Source organism: Globicephala melas, chromosome 11, assembly GCF_963455315.2.
Source record: "Globicephala melas chromosome 11, mGloMel1.2, whole genome shotgun sequence".
In the NCBI taxonomy this organism is placed as follows: domain Eukaryota; kingdom Metazoa; phylum Chordata; class Mammalia; order Artiodactyla; family Delphinidae; genus Globicephala; species Globicephala melas.
In genome coordinates, this window is record NC_083324.2 from 89,315,509 (window position 1) to 89,337,557 (window position 22,049).

The 22,049-nt window shown below is 39.3% G+C and overlaps 1 protein-coding gene across 1 annotated transcript in view; it reads right to left on the minus strand.

The window, feature by feature from the left end:
* The window catches only part of CAP2 (cyclase associated actin cytoskeleton regulatory protein 2), a 136,086-nt gene that overhangs the window by 77,467 nt on the left and 36,570 nt on the right, over positions 1-22,049 (minus strand). The window contains exon 4 of the mRNA XM_030881340.2: positions 3,662-3,739. Coding sequence (XP_030737200.1) covers positions 3,662-3,739 — 78 coding nt within the window. The remainder of the gene's footprint in view (positions 1-3,661; positions 3,740-22,049) is intronic.

The following is a 22,049-nucleotide window of genomic DNA, read 5'->3' on the forward strand; positions in this document are numbered from 1 at the left end:
GTACACCAGCCTTCCACAGGACATGAACAAATGTCCCTCTACAAAAAGCCTCCATGGCCAAATAAGTCTGGGAAAATGTAAGTTTAAATAATAATATTTTACATGCTTCTTCAGTGGACAGAGTATGGGATTTTCCCAAACATATTTAATCCAGGAAAGTATTTTTTTGCGTTTGTGCTAAGTAAATTCACCACTTTATTAATATTAGTGTAATTACATCAGAAGCACTTGCATTACTGCTCTTGGACTGTCATTTTATCTCCTCCATGAGGCCTTTCCTGATCACCCTTGTCTGCAAGATGCCTACTTCCCCGAATTTTGGTAGTACTAATGGTTTACCTTGCTTGATTGGCTGTTTGCTTATAATTGGTAAATATAAAATACTTTTACATTTTGATGGTGACCCTCTACAAAACTTAATCTCTTTGACGGCTGACACTCTGGCTTAAAGCAACAGGGAAGAGCGCTGGAGACAGCTGTGTAGTGGTGAAGCATGCTGGCTGAGAGTTCTGGGGGGCAATTCACCAGCTTTGGGACTAGTGAGCAAACCGGTTACCCTCTCTCTGAACCTCTTCTGATTCATCTTTAAATGGAGATTGCTGCAAGAGATGCCTTCTAAGGTCTCTTCCCATCTAATACTCTCTATGTGTTTTCCCAAGCCCTGCCCCATCTCCTAGGGGGCCTGGCCCATAATAAGCACTTGATAAATATTTGTTGACTGATTAATTGCATGCTTGCATCACTGTGGATTCAAAGATGTTCTAGGAGGTTGCTAGCTTCCAGCTGGCCAGGTGCTCAGCCCCAGTCTGGGCATCTAACACACACAACCCTCAGACCACAGGTGACTAATGTTGGTTTGGCCTTGCCTTATGCTTCCACAGCATAAGTGGTCACCTTCATTAGCATGATGGGAGGTACCCCTTGGGAAGTTCTCTTACCCTAAAATATCTTCCCTTCCCAATGCCTGATATTCCTTTTAAAGATTCATTTTTTACCATGTTCTCTCAGAGCCCTATTATAACTCTAATAATTGTATGAGTAATTGTTTAATAACATCCTCTAGAAAGTAAGTCACCTTACGTTCATACATACATAGGAATGTAGGGTGAGCAAGAGATAAACCTCTGCTCTTATAAGTCACTAAAATTTTGGAAATGTTTGTTAACGTAGCGTAACACAGCCTGCTTTGATACAGACATGCTAGGAGAAAAGAACATGAGTTTGCTATCTGACTATGAAGGGATTTTGTGCTGGTGGGGATTTCAAGTGGGGACGCCTGTCTCGCTGCTCAAAATGTAGCAACAGACCAGTAGCATTAGCATCACCCAGAGCTTGTTAAAACTGTAGACTCTTGGGCCCCATCCTAGATGTACTGACCCAGACGCTGCACTTTAGCAAGATCTCCAGGTGATTCAGATGAAGATCAGAGTTTGAGAAGTAGTCATCTAGAGGCGGCTAGAGGCGTAACTTTGAGAGCCATCCACACACCACAGGCTCTTAGGGTGTAGTCCCTGGCCTAGCAGCATCACCATCACACAGGAACTTTTCAGAAACGTAGATTCTTGGGCTTCAACCAGGACCTACTGAATCAGAGACTCTGCAAGTGGGGCCCAGCAATCTGTGTCTTAACAACCCTGCAGGCGATTCTCATACATGCTAAAGTTTGGGGACCACTATCATATATCAATGAGAGTTAAAATTACAGCAGTTAGTATTCTCCTGAAAGAAGAGAGGAAGGCATGGACAATTATAACATTGTTCCTATGAGAAGGTACAATCTGTTTTATGATAATCTTTATGATGTATCTTCTAGAATGCGCACTGGGAATGTCTAGGCCTGGTGGACTGCTTTTCTATTGAGTGGAAGCAACTAGGACAGTGCTCTGGGTTAAGAGGGAGGGCACAGAAAGGGAGGTGGGCATCAAAAAATTACCTTCTATTTTGCCTACTGATCTTCTGGGGCTTATTATTCTTGGAGTACTGTGATAAGTGCTATAGGGAACATTTCCAACGAATGCCTTTCCTGGATATGAGTCCCCTGAAACATCCATTCCTCTCCCTTTCATCAAGAATGCAGTAGAGTAAGAAGGGGCAACTCCAGATATTACACCCAAGAATCTGCATAGCCACATGCTAAGTCACACATTATCCCTGACTATGGCTTATTTGGGGATGCCACCGTCCCAGTATATTCATTCACTTGTTCACTCACTCACTTTATCATCCAATATTTAATGAGTGACTTTTATGTGCACGGCCAATGGAGAGGCCTCTTGTTCTGCGCTTAGAAAAGGGATTGAGTGGAGCACCGGCCAGGAAAGTAATGGTTCTTTCCTCCATCTGAGACTCAATGATGCAATGAAGCCACCTCTCCTCTCACTTCAGTCACAGAAAAGGTAGGCTAAGGCTGTATCACATTGTGATTTCCTAGTTTCACTGTTCTCTTTTGCAAAGAGAAAAAAGTCAGGGATTGAGAAAGCCAAGGAGGAGACTGCCATCCCCGATGGAACACAGAATATCTCCATCCCTGCAAAGCTGCCTGCCTGGACTGTGTGCTAACCCCTCATTTCCCACGAGGGACAGGATACATCCATCCAGCGTGCGGGTTGGCAGCTCTGGCTGCAAGTTATCTGGTTTTTGGTTTTTTTGGCTGCACTGCACGGCATGTGGGATCTTAGTTCCCTAACCAGGGATGGAACCCACGCCCCCTGCAATGGAAATGTGGAGTCTTAGCCATTGGACCGCCAGGGAAGTCCCTGGCTGCACGTTAGAATCACCTGTGGAATCCATAAACCTCTTAAGGCCAAGACCACTCCTCAGACCAATTAAACCAGAGCCTCTTGGAGCGAGATCTAGGCACTGGTATTTAGAAAAATTTTTCCAGGTGGTTGCATTGCACAGGAGGGCCTGGGACCTACTGCTCCAGGGAGGGTAAGGTCTCAGGTCTTGGTTCTTTATGAAGCCGAGCTTCACCCTCTGAAAGTCAAATCCTAGCTTCCTAGGATTCTCAGCCCAACTTTTTCAACTTTAGGTGTTTGTTTTAGAATTTAAAGTGAGCTATTAAATTTAAACTATTGTGTTATATTTCAATTATCTTTTATATTTATATGGCTGTTACCAAACTTCAGATGCAGAATATTTAGTCAAAACAACAATTCTTATTTTTTCTTATTTAACAAGGTATGCTGGTAGTAGATCTACTTTTTAATGAATAATTTCATTCATTACACACTGAGCCTAACAATGCTATTTGTTAAATAGGAACTAATCAAATTCATACATAGAATTTACAGGTGAGGATAGATGTGAACAGTTTTTGAAAACAAAGCAGCACAAAGTATGAACTAAAAATTAGCAGCAAATACTTCCTTGATTATAAAATGGTTGTGAGACTAGTAAAAAGAATAGGATACAGATGACATAAATAAATTGACCTTTTAAACTGGTGATGTTGATTGTTGCAGTATGAATTTGGCCATAATAAGATTATAAAGACAGAAGAAATGTTTCATACTATGATCTGGATTAGGGACAGAACTTGCGGTGCTATACATCTCATTTTCGGGATGTCTCTCACAGTAACTGGTTCTGTTGCTTCCCTGTTTTCTATCTTACACTGCCCATTCCCTAGGCAGCCCTGGCTCTCAGGATACACTCTTACCTCTTGGGGTTGTTGGTACTGAGAGGCCATCAGAAGGAAAGCTCGCTGGGCCTGGAAAGCACTATGCACCATTTCTGCCTGGGAACAAAAAGGAACAGGAAAGTTTAATTGTTTGAGCTCCTAAATGGAGCATTACCACATGATCCAGCAGTTCCATCTCTAGGTATATACCCAAGAAAAATGAAAACGCATGTCCACACAAAAACGTGTAAATAAGTGCTCATAGCAGCATTATTCATAATAGCCAGGAAGTAGAAAGAACCAGAATGTCCATCAACTGATGAATGGATAAACAAAATGTGGTATATCCAGACAATGGAATATTATTCTGCATTCAAAAGAAATGAATTGCTGATCCATGCTACAACATGGGGAACTTTAAAAACATGCTGAGTGAATGGAGCCAGTCACAAAAGACCACATTTGTATGATTCTGTTTACATGAAATGTCCAGAATAACCCAATCTACAGAGACAGAAAGTAGATTAGTGACTGCCAGGGGCTGGTGGGAGGAAGGAATGGGCAGTGACTGCTAGTGAGTATGGACCTTCTTTTGGGGGTGATGAAAATGTTCCGGAATTAGACAGTGGTGATGGTTTCACAACTTGGTGAATATACTAAAGATCTCTGAATTATATACTTTAAAAGAGTGAATGTTATGATATGTGAATTATATCTCAACAAAGCTGTTAAAAAAAAGTTTGAGCCCCAAAGTGCAATTGTTTTCCAAAGGGTGTCTCTCCTGTCCTCTTTCATGCCCCAATCTGTTCCATACCTTCTAGTGGAAAGAAAATTGCCCCTTAAGCCATCCCCATAAAGATATGCTCACCAAGGATATACGTATAAGTATAACTGATTCACTTTGCTGTACACCTGAAACTAACACAACATTGTAAATCAAATATACTCCAATAAAAATTAAAAAAATACAAAATTTTAATAAGAAGGAAAAAAAAAAAGATATGCTCACTGAGAGCTAGTGATTTCTACCACTGTTCATTAAGACTGTTCTGAAGGAGATTTCAGTGCTACCTGGACTCAACCCCGCCCCAGAAAGGCCTTGAGCAGATGGGAATGTCTTTAAACACGTGGTACCATATTCTCTTCTCCTTACCTTCTACCCATGCTTAACTAATTAATTCTTTAATTTTTTTAAAGTTAAAAAGTTACAGAAGAATACCAAGAAGAAAATAATTCCAAATATTCATATCACACAATCAGTCATTTTTGGCATGTTTTTCTAGTTTTTAGGAAAATTCACGCAGTTGTTCTCATAAGACAAAGCATAATGATTTAGAATAATTTTTTAGGGCCATAAGGTACAAAGATTAAAGTTTTTAAAAAATGCCTCACAACCTAGAAATAATCATTATTAATGTGAGATGAACATCATGGCAGCCACCATTTAAGATCTATATGCAGAGAGACTTTGGTAAAATGGGACCACACCCTAGGTGCCATTTTTTAAAATAAAAAGTATAAATTTTAATTATAATTGAATACTAAAAATGAAAGAAAGAATTGATAAGCTTCAAATAAAAGTTTCTGCACTGTGATAATTATTATGTCCTAAATGATGATTCTAAGGTAAAAAAATATAAAATATTAAGAAATTGGAATAATTATGTGTTTATACTTTAAAGTAATACATGATATAATTTTAGACAATACTGATTGACTCCTTATTGGGAAAGATGAGAACATAAGGACTTCCCCACTTCTTTCTATCTCTGGTCCCCATTTTTCATATTTTTTAGTTATTATTTTTACTGTAACATTAATTCCCATAGCTATTGAGAATTAGTTCTACATTTAAACCTACCTAGTGGTTCTCACCAGTTGTTTTACCATGACTTCTCCATTTCTGAGTTATTTTGATTTTTTTAACTGGTTGGACTCCCATTATCAAGGTATGTTCTTCAAAAAGGTCTCAAAGTTGCTTAAGTTCTTCAGTCTCAAGCATGTCTCCCTGTCATCTATATATTTTAACAACATCTTGGCTCGATACAACACCCCTGGGTCTCTCTCTCTTACCATGTGCAGACAGCATAGCAGTGAATGTGGCAACGCAGAAATCTAAGCCACCTTGATTTTGTTTCTCCCTTGTGGGAAACTGACTTTTCTATTTTGACACCTGAAGAATTATTTCTTTATCCTTGGATTTTAATGGCTTTACTAAGTTATGTTTGCATTTTGAGCATTCTGTGTTATATTTCTTGGAATAGATTTGGTCCTTTCTTCATTTATGGGAAATTTTCTTATATTACTATATCTTTCAAAATATCTTTTGTTCCATTTGTTAGATTCTCTACTCAGGGACTCCAATTATTATCCTCATATTGTATAATTTTGAATGTTTTCATATCATTTAGATTTTCTCTCCCTCTCTCTGCCTTTAATTTCCTTGTCTGTCATCTGTATTTACTGTGATTATATCAATAGTTTTCTCTATTGTTGGTAAACAGATTTTCAATAGGGTCTCATACACATGAACATTTCTAATTTATATTTCATTTCTGTATTAATGTTGTTTTTGGTTTTTATTTGTTAGACTTCAATTTCCCTTTGCATTTCATTCTTATTGTTCTATCACCTTATGCTATTTAAAAAATATGTTTATACTCTTATTAAATTTTAAGTTACTTATTAGTCTAAGAGTCTAATAAGATTAAGCCATAGTGAGGAATCTGTTTCTGTTCATTGTTTTATTTTCTTTGAGGGCAAGCCCATGTCTTTCCTTCGCATGCTCTGTTCCTCTCTGACACACTATTTCTAGTCACCATGTGGGTGATTCCTTGAGTCTTTTGCCACCATATGAGAGACTGGTTTATTTTCCATTTCAAACAAGAGTGTTCTACCTAATCTTCTAAGGCCTGATGGAACAGGGGACAGGGAAAGGGAGTGCTCAACTTTTCTCATTATTTTTCATCCAAGCGTTTTCTTTCCTACTGACAAGAAAATGCTTGAAAGCAAACCAAGGTTTCTAGATCATTTACATTTAAAATCACAAATTCACCACCATCAACATAACAGATTAAGTCTTATGAATATTTAAATGAGGGTATATTTTCCATTTTGGAGTACACCATCTCCTCTTTGTCCTGGTAGCCTGATTGCTGGGATTATATTGCTCAAAATCTCAAATTCTGAATATTCCTTAGGGAGATAGTGGATTTTCACATTTTACTGTCCTGGAGGCTACAATGACCTTATGAATGTGAAGCTCTGAGCTACTGAATGTTTATCCATACATCAAAATGTGTATTTTCAGTGGATCAGAAGGACTTTTGTCAGTCTCTAATGACTACATTTCCAAAAGAAGATTATGAAATAAAACTCTCCACTGCTTGGATATAAATAAAAGAACTGCACTTCTCCCAACAACGATAATACAGAAGTATGGTCCTCGTCTACAACAAGCCTTGTGGAGTCAGCTGAATTATAGTTGGTGTGGGAACAGTAATTTGGGATTGTCTGACTTCTACAGTTAAAACTGCAGCTCAGAGGTGGCATTAACAATAATTTTGTAGTTATCCCAAGATGAACACTATCATTGACCTTTTTTACTTCCCCTAGAAACAACATTTAGCCTGTTGCTAACAGAACAATTTTCCAACGGGTCTGATTAGCCAAGATGGCCAATTTCATTAATTAGTCTCTTCCCCCACATGGCCTTTCACTCAACAACAGGCGTGGAGGTTGGAGCACAGAATGATTGAATATCTAGCTATCTGCTTCAACTCTCCCTACCGCTTTGCTTATATAGACAAATCTTTCTGAGGATTCAGCTGTGCACCTCTTTCAGCTCCCTGGAACTCTGGGCATGATTAGCAGACTCTAAACCACATTCATTTTTAACTTCATCAGTCCACGTTTCAAAGGATTTTCATTCCACCTTTGACATACTCTGACCTACCTGCTTCTTACTTCTGGAAAGTTCCATGAGTCCCCTCAGCCAGACAGCATCCTATTTAGGAGCAATTTCACTGAACCTGCTGAGTTCTGATAACTTGAAAGAGAGAATTTGGCTCACTCAGGCAGTTCAAAACATTGTGAAAGAAAAAGCCAAACGTAGGGATTTTCAGTAACAACAAATAATTGAGGGTTTTTGCTGAGTTTATCACACATGTGCCAGGCTCAGAGAGCCTCAGTGACCTTTGTGTGTACACATGCACATCTATCTGCTTGTGAGCACGTGTGTGCAGAGAGGAAAGGGACAGTTCGGGTTAGAGGCAAGGCTGTGCATTTTGTTTGAACTCTAGCAATTAACACTTAGGCAACTGGGGTTCTTAGATAGATAGGTTGGTAGACCATCTTGTTCTGTGGTCCTAGACAGCAGGAGAATGAATTTCAGTAATCAGTTTAAAGCAAGCCTCGGGACAAGCAGACACCAGTTAATATGACTTATTTCCATCTAATCCCCTTGGGAGAGAGCTGACTCACTGGGGAAGCTCAATTGATCTCTGAATATTCATCAAAGCTTTCCATTGTTTCATTGGGAAGCTACAGGCCACAAAGTACCATGTGGATGACAAAATGAACAGGTGCAACTGAGAGAAAGGGTAAAGGTAATACTTGGAGGAAATGCAAGAAGCATCCAGCCAGGGTGCCTGTGCTGAAGGCATTTCCAGATCTTCTGAAACTGAATCAGCCCTCTTCTTGACAGCCAGACAGCCAAGGGAAGGGGATCCTCTTCCTCTGATGAAGGTCAGGGGAATGGGCATCTGCTCATCAGGTGCAATTTTTGGGCCCTGGGAAGGTCACTGTCAATGCCATCTTCACATTCCTCCCCAGTGAGTCTGCCAATGTCCCACATTTTACAATTAGAGATATTGTATTTTTAGATCTTATTCCTTAGGGCCCTCTAATCTACCCTAAAGGAGAAGTCCCTTGAGTTTCAGCCAATGAAGAGGTAAAAGGGGACCTGATAGATGAAAGCAAGACAGGAAAATGGGCTAAGAAAAAGAGGTGATAGGATGCCAAAGACAAGTTTCACCTACTTCATGATTTTGCTTAAAACAAGATTGAAGATGCTTAATTTTGTAGACATAAACATAAGCACTGACCCTACAAAGTTGGATTATGAAGTCATCTGTGTTGACATATAAAGGGCCATGAAGAAGACTTACACCAGCAATTCTCAACCTTGAGTTTTCATTATAGTCACCTGGAGGGTTTGTTAAAACAGATTGTCATGTCTCAGCCCCAGGGTTTCAAATTCGGCAGGTTTGGGTGGGCCCAAGTATTTACATTTCTAACGCATTATCTAACAAATGCTGCTTGCTATAATCACTTAATTAGTTCCAGAAGTTCCTTCTCAATTCTTTTGAATTTCCTACATAGACAAAGATCATGTCATCTGTGATAAAAGACAGTTTTATATCTTCTTTCCCTATCTGTGTGCATTTTAATTCCTTTTCTTGCCTAATTGCATTAGCAAAGATTTCTAGGATTGGTGAGAGGGGACATCCTCGCCTTGTACCTGATCTTAGTGGGAAAGCTTCAAGTTTCTCACCATTAAGTATGATATTAGCTGTCGATTTCTTGCAGATAGACTTTATAAGTTGAGAAAGTTCCTCTCTAGTCCTAGTTTACTGAGTTTTTATCATGAATGGGTGTTGGATTTTTTTTTTTTAAGTTATACTTTCTTCTTTTTTCATGTATTTTATTATTTATTTATTTATTTATTGGCTGTGTTGGGTGGCCCCTCCTGCTGCGGAGCTCAGGCTCCAGGGCATGTGGACTTCAGCAGTTATGGCTCACAGGCTCCAGAGCGCAGGCTCAGCAGCCGCTGCGCACGGGCCTAGCTGCTCCGTGGCATGTGGGATCTTCCCGGACCAGGTCTCGAACCCGTGTGCCCTGCACTGGCAGGCAGATTCTCAACCACTGCGCCACCAGGGAAGCCCTTGGGTGTTGGATTTTGTCCAAATACTTTTTCTGTATCTATTGACACGATCACATGATTTTTCTTTTTTTTAGTCTGCTGATGTGATAGATTACATTAATTGATTTTTGAATATTGAACTAATCTTGCATACCTGGGATAAACCCAATTTGATCATGGTGTATAATTCTTTTTATACTTTTTTGGATTTAATTAACTAATATTTTGTTGAAGATTTTTGCATCTATGTTCATGAGAGATACAGGTCTGTAATGGTTTTTTTAATGTATTTATTTTATTTTATTTATTTTTGGCTGCATTTGGTCCTCATTGCTGCGTGCGGGCTTTCTCTAGTTGTGGCAAATGGGGGCTACTCTTCACTGCGGTGCACAGGCTTCTCACCGCAGTGGCTTCTCTTGTTGCGGAGCATGGGCTTTAGGCATGAGGGCTTCAGTAGTTGTGGCATGCAGGCTCAGTAGTTGTGGCTCGTGGGCTCTAGAGTGCAGACTCAGTAGTTGTGGCACACAGGCTTAGTTGCTCCCCAGCATGTGGCATCTTCCTGGACCAGGGGTCAAACCCATGTCCCCTGCATTGGCAGGCGGATTCTTAACCACTGCGCCATCAGAGAAGTCCCAGGTCCGTAGTTCTCTTATGTCTTTGTTTTATTTTGGTATTAGGGTAATGCTAGCCTCATAGAATGACTTAGAAAGTATTCCCTCTTTTTCTATCCTCTGAAAGAGATTATAGAGAATTGGTGTAATTCCTTCCCTAAATGTTTGATAAAAGTCACCAGTGAACAAATCTGGGCCTGGTGTTTTCTACCTTTGAAGGTTATTCATTATTAACCCAATTTTTTAAATAGATACAGGCCTATTCAGATTGTTTGTTTCTTCTTGTGTGAGTTTTGGCAGATTTGCCTTTCAAGGAATCAGTTTATTTCATCCAGCTTATCAAATTTGTGGCCATAGAATTGTTCATAGTATTCTTTTATTATCCTTTTAGTTTCCATGGTATCTGTACTGATGTCCCCTCTCTCTTTTTTTGTTATTAGCCTGGCTAGAGGCTTATCAATTTTATTGATCTTTTCAAAGAACAAGCTTTTGATTTTGTTGATTTTTCTCTACTGATTTCCTGTTTTCAATTTCATTGATTTTTGCTCTAATTCTTCTTTTCTTCTTTTTCTAGTTTCCTAAGGTGAGAACTTAGATTATTGATCTTAGATCTTTGTTTCTAATATATTCATTCAATACTATAAATTTCCCTTTCAACACCACTTTCACTGCATCCCCTAAATTTTCCCTTTTATTTAGTTCAAAATGTACTTTTTAATTGAGGTATAATTGACATGTAACACTGTATTAGTTTCAGATGTATGACATAATAATTCAATATTTGTATATAGTGTGAAATGATCACCACAATAAGTCTAATTAATACCTAAGTTCAAAATATTTTTAAAATTTCTTCTTTGACCTATGAGTCCTTTAGAAGTGTGTTGCTTAATCTCCACATATCTGGGGATTTTCCAGTTACCTTTCTGTTATTGATTTTCAGTTTATTCCACTGGGGTCTGAGGGCAGATATTATATGATTTCTATTCTTTTAAATTTGTTAAGGTGTGTTTTATGTCACAGAATGTGATTTATCTTGGTGAGTGTGGCATGTGAGCTTGAGAAAAATGTGATTTCCTGTAATTTGAAAGTGATATGCTGAGGTGTAGTTTTTTTGGCATTTATGCTGCTTGGTGTTCTCTAAGCTTCCTGGATCTGTGGTTTGGTGTCTGACAGTAATTTGGGGAAAATTCTCAGTTATTATTGTTTCAATATCTTCTGTTCCTCTCTCTCTTTCTTTTCCTCTAGTATTCCCATTATACAGATGTTACATCTTTTGTAGTTGTCCCACAGTCCTTTGATATTCTGTTCTGTTTTCTTCCCCAGTCTTTGTTCTCTTTGTTTTTTGGTTTATGAAGATCCTATTAATATATCCTCTAATTCAGAGGTTCTTTCCTCAGCTGTGTACAGTCTACCGATAAGCCTATCAAAGCCATTCTTCATTTCTGTTACAGTGTTGTTGTTGTTGTTTTCATTTTGGCCAGTGTAATTTTATTTTATTTTATTTATTTTTATTTTTAACATCTTCATTGGAGTATAATTGCTTTAAAATGGTGTGTTAGTTTCTGCTTTATAACAAAGTGAATCAGCTATACAGTAAAAAAGCATGCATGAACAGATGAGCAATATAAGCAGAGAGATACAAATTCTAAGAAAGTACCAGAGAAATGCTAGTGATAAAAAACACTGTCCAGGGCTTCCCTGGTGGCGCAGTGGTTGAGAGTCTGCCTGCCGATGCAGACGATGCGAGTTTGTGCCCCGGCCCGGGAAGATCCCACATGCCGCGGAGCGGCTAGGCCCGTGAGCCACGGCTGCTGAGCCTGCACGTCCGGAGCCTGTGCTCCGCAACGGGAGAGGTCACAACAGTGAGAGGCCCGCGTACCGCAAAAAAAAAAACACCACTGTCCAAAGCTCTTGTTCTGTCCGGGTCACCTTTTAGAGAAGTCCATCTCTGTTTGCCAGAGAACTCTGATTGCCTGTGTGATGTGGCATTCGTAATCATGCAGTCAAACATGCAATCCTGGATGGGTGTCCCTGACTGCACAGTCCAACTCAAAATACATGGATTTCCTTTGCCACAGTGGTACTCAAATGGTGCCCTGAGAAGGTCCCCTCACAGGGACTTGAGTGGGGACAGAAAAGGAGGATAGGCACAGGCCACCTGCTGTCTGCACCCAGCCCCTAGTCCTCTCTCTACCATCCCTTCAATCAGAGCTTGTTACAGTGTTTTTTATCTTTAGCATTTCTCTAGTTCTTTCTTAGAATTTGCATCTCTCTGATTATATTGTTCATCTGTTCATGCATGCTTTTTACTTTATCCATTATTGCCCTTAGAATATAAATCATAGTTGTTTTAAATTTCCAGTCTGATAATTCTAACATCCCTGCCAGTTCTGGTTCTGATGTTTGCTTTGTATCTCCAAATTGTGTCTTTTTCCTTTTGGTACTTTTCTTGATAGCTGGACATGATGTACTGGGGAAAAGAAACTGCTGTGAATAGGACTTTAGTAATGTGGTGTTGAGGTATGAGGGGAGGGAAAGCATACTTTAATCCTATGATTGGGTCTCAGTATTTCAGTAAGTCTATGTGTCTGGAGTGTGAACTTTACAAGTGTTACTTTCTTTCTTCCCCCTTTTATGGGACAGGATGGCTAAAGTGGGACAGACTTGGGTATTTCCCTTCCCCATGTGAAAGACTAGAGCCAGGTGGGACTGAGCATTTCCCTTTTCCAGGTCAGTTAGGCCCTGACAATAACCTACAAGGCTAGGCTCTGGTTAGTCAGTTTCTCCTGGGGTCAGGCCTTACTAAGGGCACAGTACTCTGGCTTATTTCAAAATGCTTCCTTTCACCTTCCCCCTGCCAGAAGCCCAAGGAGATTTTTCTCCAGTATTTACTGTGGGAACCTGGTTGAGTTTCTAGACATAAATCTCACAGTATGGTGGTGGTGGTGGGGGCCCTGTGACTGGGTCCCCCTGGAGTTCTTAACTCTCAGAGTTGTCTGCACTGAGCTTCCAATAATTTGTCAACTAGAGTTCAGGTTTCCCTACCCCAGCACTGGTTCCCTTGACAGTTTCACTCATGAGTCTCTGCTCCATTAAGCCAAAACTCTCCGTATTCACCTGTTTCTCTGATCTTGGGGGACAGCAGATTTCCCCATGTCCTCCCTTATGGACCCAAGAACAGTTGCTTTTTCAGAGTTCAGCTTTTTCCTTGTTGTTAGGATGGAGTGGTGACTTCCAGGCTCTGTACATGCAGAACCAGAAACTGGAAGTCCTTTCTCCATTTTTTTTTTTTAATGAGAAAAAACTTATTCTGTTTCCATTTTCAGACATTTTGGAACTTCCATCCCAGCTTCATCCTTTTGGTAACAGAGCATTTCCCCATTACCTGCCTTTTGATATATGTATGTAGGATTGTGGATAAGGCGGAGGGGGGGAGGTGTTATGAACACCTATGTGAGAGGGTCTTAAGGGCTTATCTGGTGGAAAGGATGCTGGGACTGTGATGATAGGGGGGTCACTAAGAGACTCTATGAGAAACATTCTATTTTTACTTGGATTGTTTCTGTTTGTTAAAAATAGTAAAGTTCTCAGGGGCTTCCCTGGTGGCGCAGTGGTTGAGAGTCTGCCTACCAATGCAGGGGACACGGGTTCATGCCCCCGTCCGGGAGGATCCCACATGCCGCGGAGCGGCTGGGCCTGTGAGCCATGGCCGCTGAGCCTGCGCGTCTGGAGCCTGTGCTCTGCAAAGGGAGAGGCCACAACAGTGAGAGGCCTGCGTACCGCAAAAAAAAAAAAAAAAAAATAGCAAAGTTCTCTAAAGGTGCTTTTATCCTCAGTGCATGAGACTTTATTCTCTGTTCTTATTATTGTTATTTTTATCATATTTATCTGGAGATGCTTGTAAGGGGACTAAAGCAACACCCAAACTGGCCCATCACTGCCAAGAATAAAACATACAAGTACACAATGTCTCTTCACTATGACATGTTTAGTTCCCATGGACTTTTGCCTATTTTGCGTAAGTTTGGGAAACGGCTCTCTCTTCCCTACGTGCCAACAGGAAAAGGCACAAAGAAGCAAGCCAGGATTACCATCAACAAAGAAAACCGTACATCTGCTTGTGCTAAAACTTGTTCTGAGGGCAAAATCTGTTTTGTCAGTAATGTAGTCTAAAGATAGAAGTTAAGAAATGAGAAATCAGATTGACTGCTACTTGTTGTTGACCCTGAAATTGCCACAGTGACACTGGAAAAGGGCTAAGTTTTGCTTGGACTACAACTGTCCCCTTAATTTCAATTTGCATCTTAATATCTCCCCTGGACTACCTGTACCCTTCTTGGCATGTGTCACTTGTCCTTATACATATGAGCTGCATAGATCAGTGTTGATTCTATCTTATCAAGGAGAAAACAGGACTTTGAACAATGTCCTGATGAAATAAATATGCCATGATATCAATGGTGGTTAACTCTGAGTAGTGGGATTATGAGTGGTTTCTATTTTCTTCTTCATACATTTATTTGTCAAATTTTCTACATCAAACATTTAAATTTTATTATCAGAAAAAAATTATTTAAAAGATATGACTGAATACAATAGAAGATTATTATTTAATTTCATAAACAGAAAGTAATTTCTGAGTACCTACTATGTTGCTAGGTGCTACGAGGTATAAATCAGGGGAAACAAGTCATGAACCCAGAGAACGACTAGTGACTGTGAGTAACAAGCAACAAGGTACCAGTTGTGTGGAACAGACAACAAACATCTGATTTTGAAAGGAATGGATTGCTGATAACCATGATCGAAAAGTAAGTTTTCCCATTTAGTTAGCTTGACAAAACACAAGAAGTAGTCTCATAAAAAAAGGAAAAGTATTTTTTTTTTAAAGAAACGATTTCCTTCTCTCTAGAACCCAGGAAGCACAATGCTCGATACCCAGACATTTCTAACCATCGTTCCTCTTAACATGTCTCTCTGGCTCTTCAAGACAACAGCGTTCCCTAAAGCCTACAATTCAACCACAGCTTTTTTTTTTTTAAAGTATCCAGTGTGCACACAATAAAATGGAGTCTAAATTTACAGTCTGACCAGGAGAAGGAAGCAGTCATGCCACACTCCACTTACTTATAAATATGTTGGCAGTACTCCATTAAATCATAAAGACATGTGAATTTAAAGACTCTGGCCTGCTCACATACCAACCAAGTCCCTGTCAATTCCAGGCTCTGCCTTAGCCAAAGCATGTATCAAAAGGACAATAATTTTATATTAGGTAATTGTTATAAATTAGTATTTTTACTGCCCTTACAGTTGACTATTTTTTTTTTCAGTGATTCCACTTTCATTGGCAGAGAAAAGATGCATGCTTACTGAATAGAGCTAAATAGTTTTGCAGCCTAGAAAGGAAAGAGGAGTAGGTAGATTGAAAATGTCAATGTGAGACTACTAGGCACATTTTATTAAAAAAAAAAAAAATCATCCAGGCACTGATAATAAAAGAGGTTCATTCTTCATTAATAGGACTGTTGCCTTGACAACTTCCAGCTCACATAAGTATTTGCATCAGTCACGGTGCACAGTTCTGACACTAAGGAACAGCTCCAACGTGTCCTTTCTATATCCATGCCTGAGATCATCTATTATACAGCTCAGCTGCATTATCAGTTACCATTAAAGTAACACCCAACCAACCCCATCCAGAACATGTCACATCCAGCCCCAAAGAAGCAATTTAAACAATTTTCCTGGCATGTCAAATAGATAAAAGGTAGAACTGATAAATGGTCTTCTTTTGCAAAAAAGAATGTTTTATAGGAGGACATATAGCTTTGTTTTTTATCTTCTTGTTTGTGCAATGGAGGGCAAAGTATTTTGAAAAAATTGATTCCATGAATAATAGTGTGCATTCAAATCATGCATTGTGTCCCTAAAATTCTTATTTTCCTAGTTTGTAATTATCACCAAACAGCCTAAAGTACTTTTAGACACTGAGGGTATGAAATCAGTACAATGTGTGTGGTGGGGAGGAAGGGCAGGGGGGACGATAAATATTAGGGAGCATTTACCATTGACCTATCACTTCCAATGCTTGGAATTTTCCTTGAGAAATAATTGTACAATCATAAAATAGTATTTGTACAAGGACATGCACTGTAATTTCATTTCTAATAGGGGAAAAACTGAAAATAAGTCAAAGATCACTAATTTTTTAAATGATTATAAATACCACTAGATAACCATCCTTGCAGGGAAGGGACCAGGTGAGGCTGGTGGGGAGCCCAGGTGTGCGCCCTCTCAGAGTCACACCCTAGGACCTCACTCATCTCACCCACGTTTGGGCTCTGCATTCTTGTACGTATTATTTCCCCTACATACAATTTTGATTGTTTACATCAATTATAGTGTAACCATACAATGAAATACTATGTAGTCACTAAAAAGTGATAGTATAGACCTCAACTTACTGACATGGAAAGAGCCCCAGAGCACATGGTCTAAGTTAAACAAGCAGGCCACAAAAATAGAATGTGTAGAAAGTTGTCAAAATCTATAATATAAAACCAATCAGTGTAATTTAAAAAACCCAACATAGAACTTTTCTAAATAATTAATTGTAAATTATATTTTAAAAAATGAAATATTTGAAATAATTAAAACCAGTGAGTATTTCTTGGGACTTCCCTGGTGGTCCAGTGGTGAAGAATCCCCCTTCCAATGCAGGGGATGCAGGTTCGATCCGTGGTCGGGGAACTAAGATCCCACATGCTGCAGGGCAACTAAGCCCGCGTACCACAACTACTGAGCCTGGGTGCCTCAACTAGAGAGGCTGTGTGCCGCAAACTACACAGCCCACACGCCACACCTAGAGAGAGAAAACCCACATGCCATAATTAGAGAGAAGCCCGCATGCCACAACGAAGACCCGATGCGGCCAAATAAATAAATAAAACAGTGAGTATTTCTTAAGGCATCGGACTAGGAAAAAAAAAAAAGAAAACACTATTGTATATTTAAATCTGTTTGCTTTTCTTACAGGTAGAATATTGTTACAAGTTTGTAATCTGAACAAAACTATTCTCTGAAATAAACTTCACCTTCAAATTCACGGTTGATGAATTTGGGGTCTATACAAGTAAAGGATACTTGGCTGCTCTAATGAATCAGAAAAATTAGAGGCAACAAGTACTCCTTATTCTAGAATGCACTGTAATGCTAAGCATTGTCCTTTCATTCTGTATTATTTAAGCCATACTCGTATTTAACTTTCATGCATATGTATATGCCTTGGGTCTCCAAGTAGGTCATAGGCTCTTGAAGACTAGGCCACTGGGTGCCGATGTAGAAGGGCCTTTATTATACCAGAAGCTCAGTAACTACCGCTGAAAAATGAATGACTGAAATTATTGGAAAGCAGTGTGGTATAGCAGAGAAACTGTGAGCTTAAATCTTCAGATAGGCTTTAGACAGAATCCAATGCTGCTCATTTCTAAATGCATGGCTATAAGCAAGTTACCCAACCTTACTGAGACTGGGCTTCTTCGTCTCGAATTTACGTACCTTAACAGGTTCTCCTAGTGATCAAGTAAAACAATGTTTGTTGGCAGCTGCACGAAGTGCCTAACATACCAGGTCCTCAATAAGTGCTAGTTCTCTTTCCCCTTCTTTACAACTGCCTCTGTCACTAACATAGAAAATTTAAATAAGGCAGGGAAATGAAGTCGATCTCTAGTGACTATAAAATTTAGCTACAAACCAGATTTTGTTCATTTGTCAACCATACAGACCCGACATCAGTCCATCTACACTAAGATCTCACTATGAACACTCAACCTAGGAAAGTCCTTGCTGAACGCTGGTTCCCAGAATCCCTATGGATTCCCAGGCATCTTGGACTCCTGACCACGAGGTCACCCTGCAGCCAAGCTGTGTGGGATCAACACCATTTGGTGCCCACATTTTCTCACTTGTCTTTTGCTGCTCAGTGAAATCCCTTCCAGGCAATACCTCGATTCCAAGATTTTTTCTTAAAATACCAAATATTCCTTTCCTCTTCTTCTGATGAAAACAGTTTATACATGCTTGTTATAAAAAGTTCAAAAGACATGGATGTTTAGGAAGTAAAAGCTTTTGGTAAGTTTACCCCCTAAAAATTCAAGAAGTATCCTTCCAGACTTTATTTTCAATAAGGCAAATCTTTCTTAAGTGTATATATCACCTCTTTACCCTTTCCTTTCAGTTCCTGCTCCATTATCCTTAGAAAATCTCTTTTCCTGCCTTTTTTGGGTCCCATTTGTCAATTCCGAAGTTATTCTTATAATCAAAGGAGAGTAATTATACACTCATATAAAGAAAAAGAAAAATTCTGTGCTTGGTAGCAAAAGGAAAAAGGAACCAGGCCCAACATCAGCTGAAAGTATGCATCATCTGCATAGAAATCCCTATTTAGTTCTAAGTCCTTCTCTAATTAAATTCACACTCGCCTAGGTATCAGCATTCATAACAAATGAATGCTTTTCATTTAATGTGATTGTTTTCCTGCTTCGTCTAACTAAAAGCATAGTGGAAGAGTTTTTCCTAACATTTTGCATTACCTAGTGCTACTCAAAAAACCTTCGGTGAAGATTTTCTTTTTAATTTCTCATCTAACACGGAGTGATAGTTTTGTAAAATAAATAAAAGAACGTTACTAGAAAAATGAATAAAAACCAGACACACAAAGCATAAGTCCAAGTCTTTTAAACTACCAGACTTAGAAGCCTTAAAATTACTCTTGTTGGATTGTTATAAAAGTGTTCAACGTCTTACTCACAATTTCTGTACTCATCTCATAGCAGACCATTAGCAGAATTTGTGGATGGTGGCGGTCTGTGTACTACACATGGAGTAATACTCTTCTGCATCTTTGCATAGAAAACGAACCACCCATCCCTTACATTAAGTCTGTGGGCAAGTGTCTTCCAAGTTTCTAAGAACTAACTTGCAGATGAACTTTGGGGTGGGAGTCCCCATTTAAAATTTGGGACTGTCTGAACTGGACATATTGAGACAATCTACTGAATTTTTCACTTTTCACCCAGATATTTAAAATTATATAAATAAAACTAAAGACTCTTAAAACCAGGGAGAGCTGGTTATTGGAAATATGCCATGAAGTCCTGGACAAAAATTTAATTTTCTTTTTAGACTCCAAAGTTATTTCTTGCCTGATGGCTATCATTTTAATGTTAATAATTGAAGGGGAAAGCAACATGCCAAAACCCAATGCAAACAGAAAAACCAAACAAAATCCTATTTCTTTTCTAAATCTGACCTTCAGTTTAAAATACTTACAGTAAGGTTCACAAAAATATCCTGTCACACATAGCACTCATGAGATTTCTATTGGGCTACAAGTCACTATACTGATGGATTTTCCTATTACTTATGAATTCTCATCTAGCTTTCTTAAGGTGGCTTAGCGCTCTAGTCTTTCAATGGCTCATTTTCCTCAACTATAAAAGAGGAATGAGAATAAAGGGAATGAGGGGGGTACTACATACATTATCAGGGCTACGACAAAACCAGGGTGTGTGTGTGTGTGTGCGCGCGCGCGCATGTGCACACAGGATAAACAAAAATCTATAGAATCTATGTTTCTCCAATATTTCACTTGCTAATTCAGGACATAAAACCTGGCCTTGATTTTCTTTTAACTCCTCATCTGGGATATTGCTTGATCCAAATTGTCAGCCACAGTACATTCATCTATTCATTGATTCAATAATTTGTTAAGGATTTGATTCATTTTCAATCATTCATTTAGCAAAAATTTATTAACCACCTACTATGCTAGACACTGAGAGGGCAAGAGGAAAACAGCGTATTTCTCGAACCTTGAAATAGATCCCAACACTCAACAGGTGGGCCCAAAGGGATAAATCAGACCACCTATTCTGTATATTAAGCTGTTTAATCAAAGCAATTGCAAGTCAACTATCAGCATTCCCAGTACCTTGCCATTTAAAATATTTATTTTGCAAAGCGTTTTCTGAAAGGGAAAGGATTTCTATTGCAAACACATATAAGTGATAAATTATTAATTCATTGAATACCCTGTTTTTTTTTTATATCACCAAAACATCTTATACTTGATATATTAAAAAGAATTGGCTGGTAATGAGTTATAAAATGTATAAACTGTTATATTTTAAAACTTACCATGTTAAACCATAATCTAAGTACAACTGGAAAGGGAAAAACATACTAATGGTAAAAAAGCATATTTTGTACTTGCCTCATGCACACTAAGAAATCTGAAAACACATCTCCTACAGTTAGAGTGACTCTTGGGTCAGAACACCCATATATTTGACCAAGACTGTTTTTTCTTATGTGTAGTTAATACAGAATTATAACGAATTCTTAGGTGACTAGTGGATATACATGTGTGTGTGGGCATGTCTGTGTGTGTGGTGTGTTCTGTGGGGATGGTTGCTTGAATAGAAATAACAAGATAATCTAAATGAAATCAGGTCTTTACTTTTAGACAAAGTATTAATTTTTAGATGCTGAAGCAGCCTCCAGGCAAACAATTCAACTATCCTGAAGTCTAGAAAGAAAACAACAGCAAATGTTCCCATTATTGGCATAGTTTTAGAAAGAAGGAAATACAGGGGGAAAAAAAGGAAAAGGGCCTCTATTTTGCACTACTAGGTAACATGATTAAATTCTGATGTGGGAAACAATCTTCTGAAAGGGTATTACTGAGGGGAAAAATGTTTGGAGAACAGTTGCTGGTCACCCTCAGGAACTCCTGACACAGACTAAGTTGCAGATTCTTGCTATGCTTTTACGTAGAGCAACACCATTCTCGTCAGACCCAATCACCTAATTTTCCCCAGGTGTAGGCCCAGAGGGCCCAGCGGGTGGTGACGTAGCTCACCCCCAACCACAGCAGCCTGAGCACGCTCAGAACACACCCCTGCATATTTTGGCTCTTCTGAAGTTTCGCTAATGCCAGTGAACACAGAACAGAAGAGGATAATCAGGACAGGCATTCCACAGGCTTTCTTAGAAGGTTTCCTTTAAGCAGCAGAAAGAAAAGCACAGATCTCATCTTAACTTGAGAGATTCATGGAACCTAATTCATTGTTTCAGCAAAATGCTCTGGTAACGTATTTTATTTTTGGTGGAGTAAACAGGGAGATCCTGGAGGTTAGTGATGCCTGTGGCCCTTCAAGAGATGCTTAGATTCCAAGTCCAGTTCCTTATTTAGAGCCTCTCCACGGCTCTGAATGTGCTATGAAACTAGAATTTTCAAGGAAAGAGACAGGGATCAGATGTTCTAAACGCAAACATCCTTGAGTTAAAAAGCAGTCACAGGGATGTCCGACTAAGGCTGGTGACTTAATAGGAACAGGCTGTGAGTCAACGCATATGTAGGATAGCAAAATGTGTGTTCAATGCTGAGAATAAAAATTCCCCGCCTTCTTGGGAAGAAATAATAACAGAGCTGGATCTATCTGTGACCTTTCCGAATTCTGCAAATTTCGTGTCAACAGCACAGTGAGTGATGACCAGGCTGAGACAAGGCTAGTGTGATGGGGGAGAAGCGAAGACCCACAAGGGACACAGTTCATCCATCCTGGAGGTCACTGTTCTCCCTGTCACCTCACTCAGTGCTACTCTGAGGAGACATATGAAAGACATGAGTCACACTGACGTTCCACCCTCTCCTCACCCGTTGTGCCTGAGCCCACCTTCGTCATGACCTTTCCATATATTGTGGAAATTCAGTAGGGCAAACTGTAATAGCTGTAGGGTGCAGAGGGCAGGAAGAGGTGGCAGATAAGTGCTATTGCTTCTCACTAGCGATCCAGGTGCCTACAAAGGCAGTGGAAGACAGCAG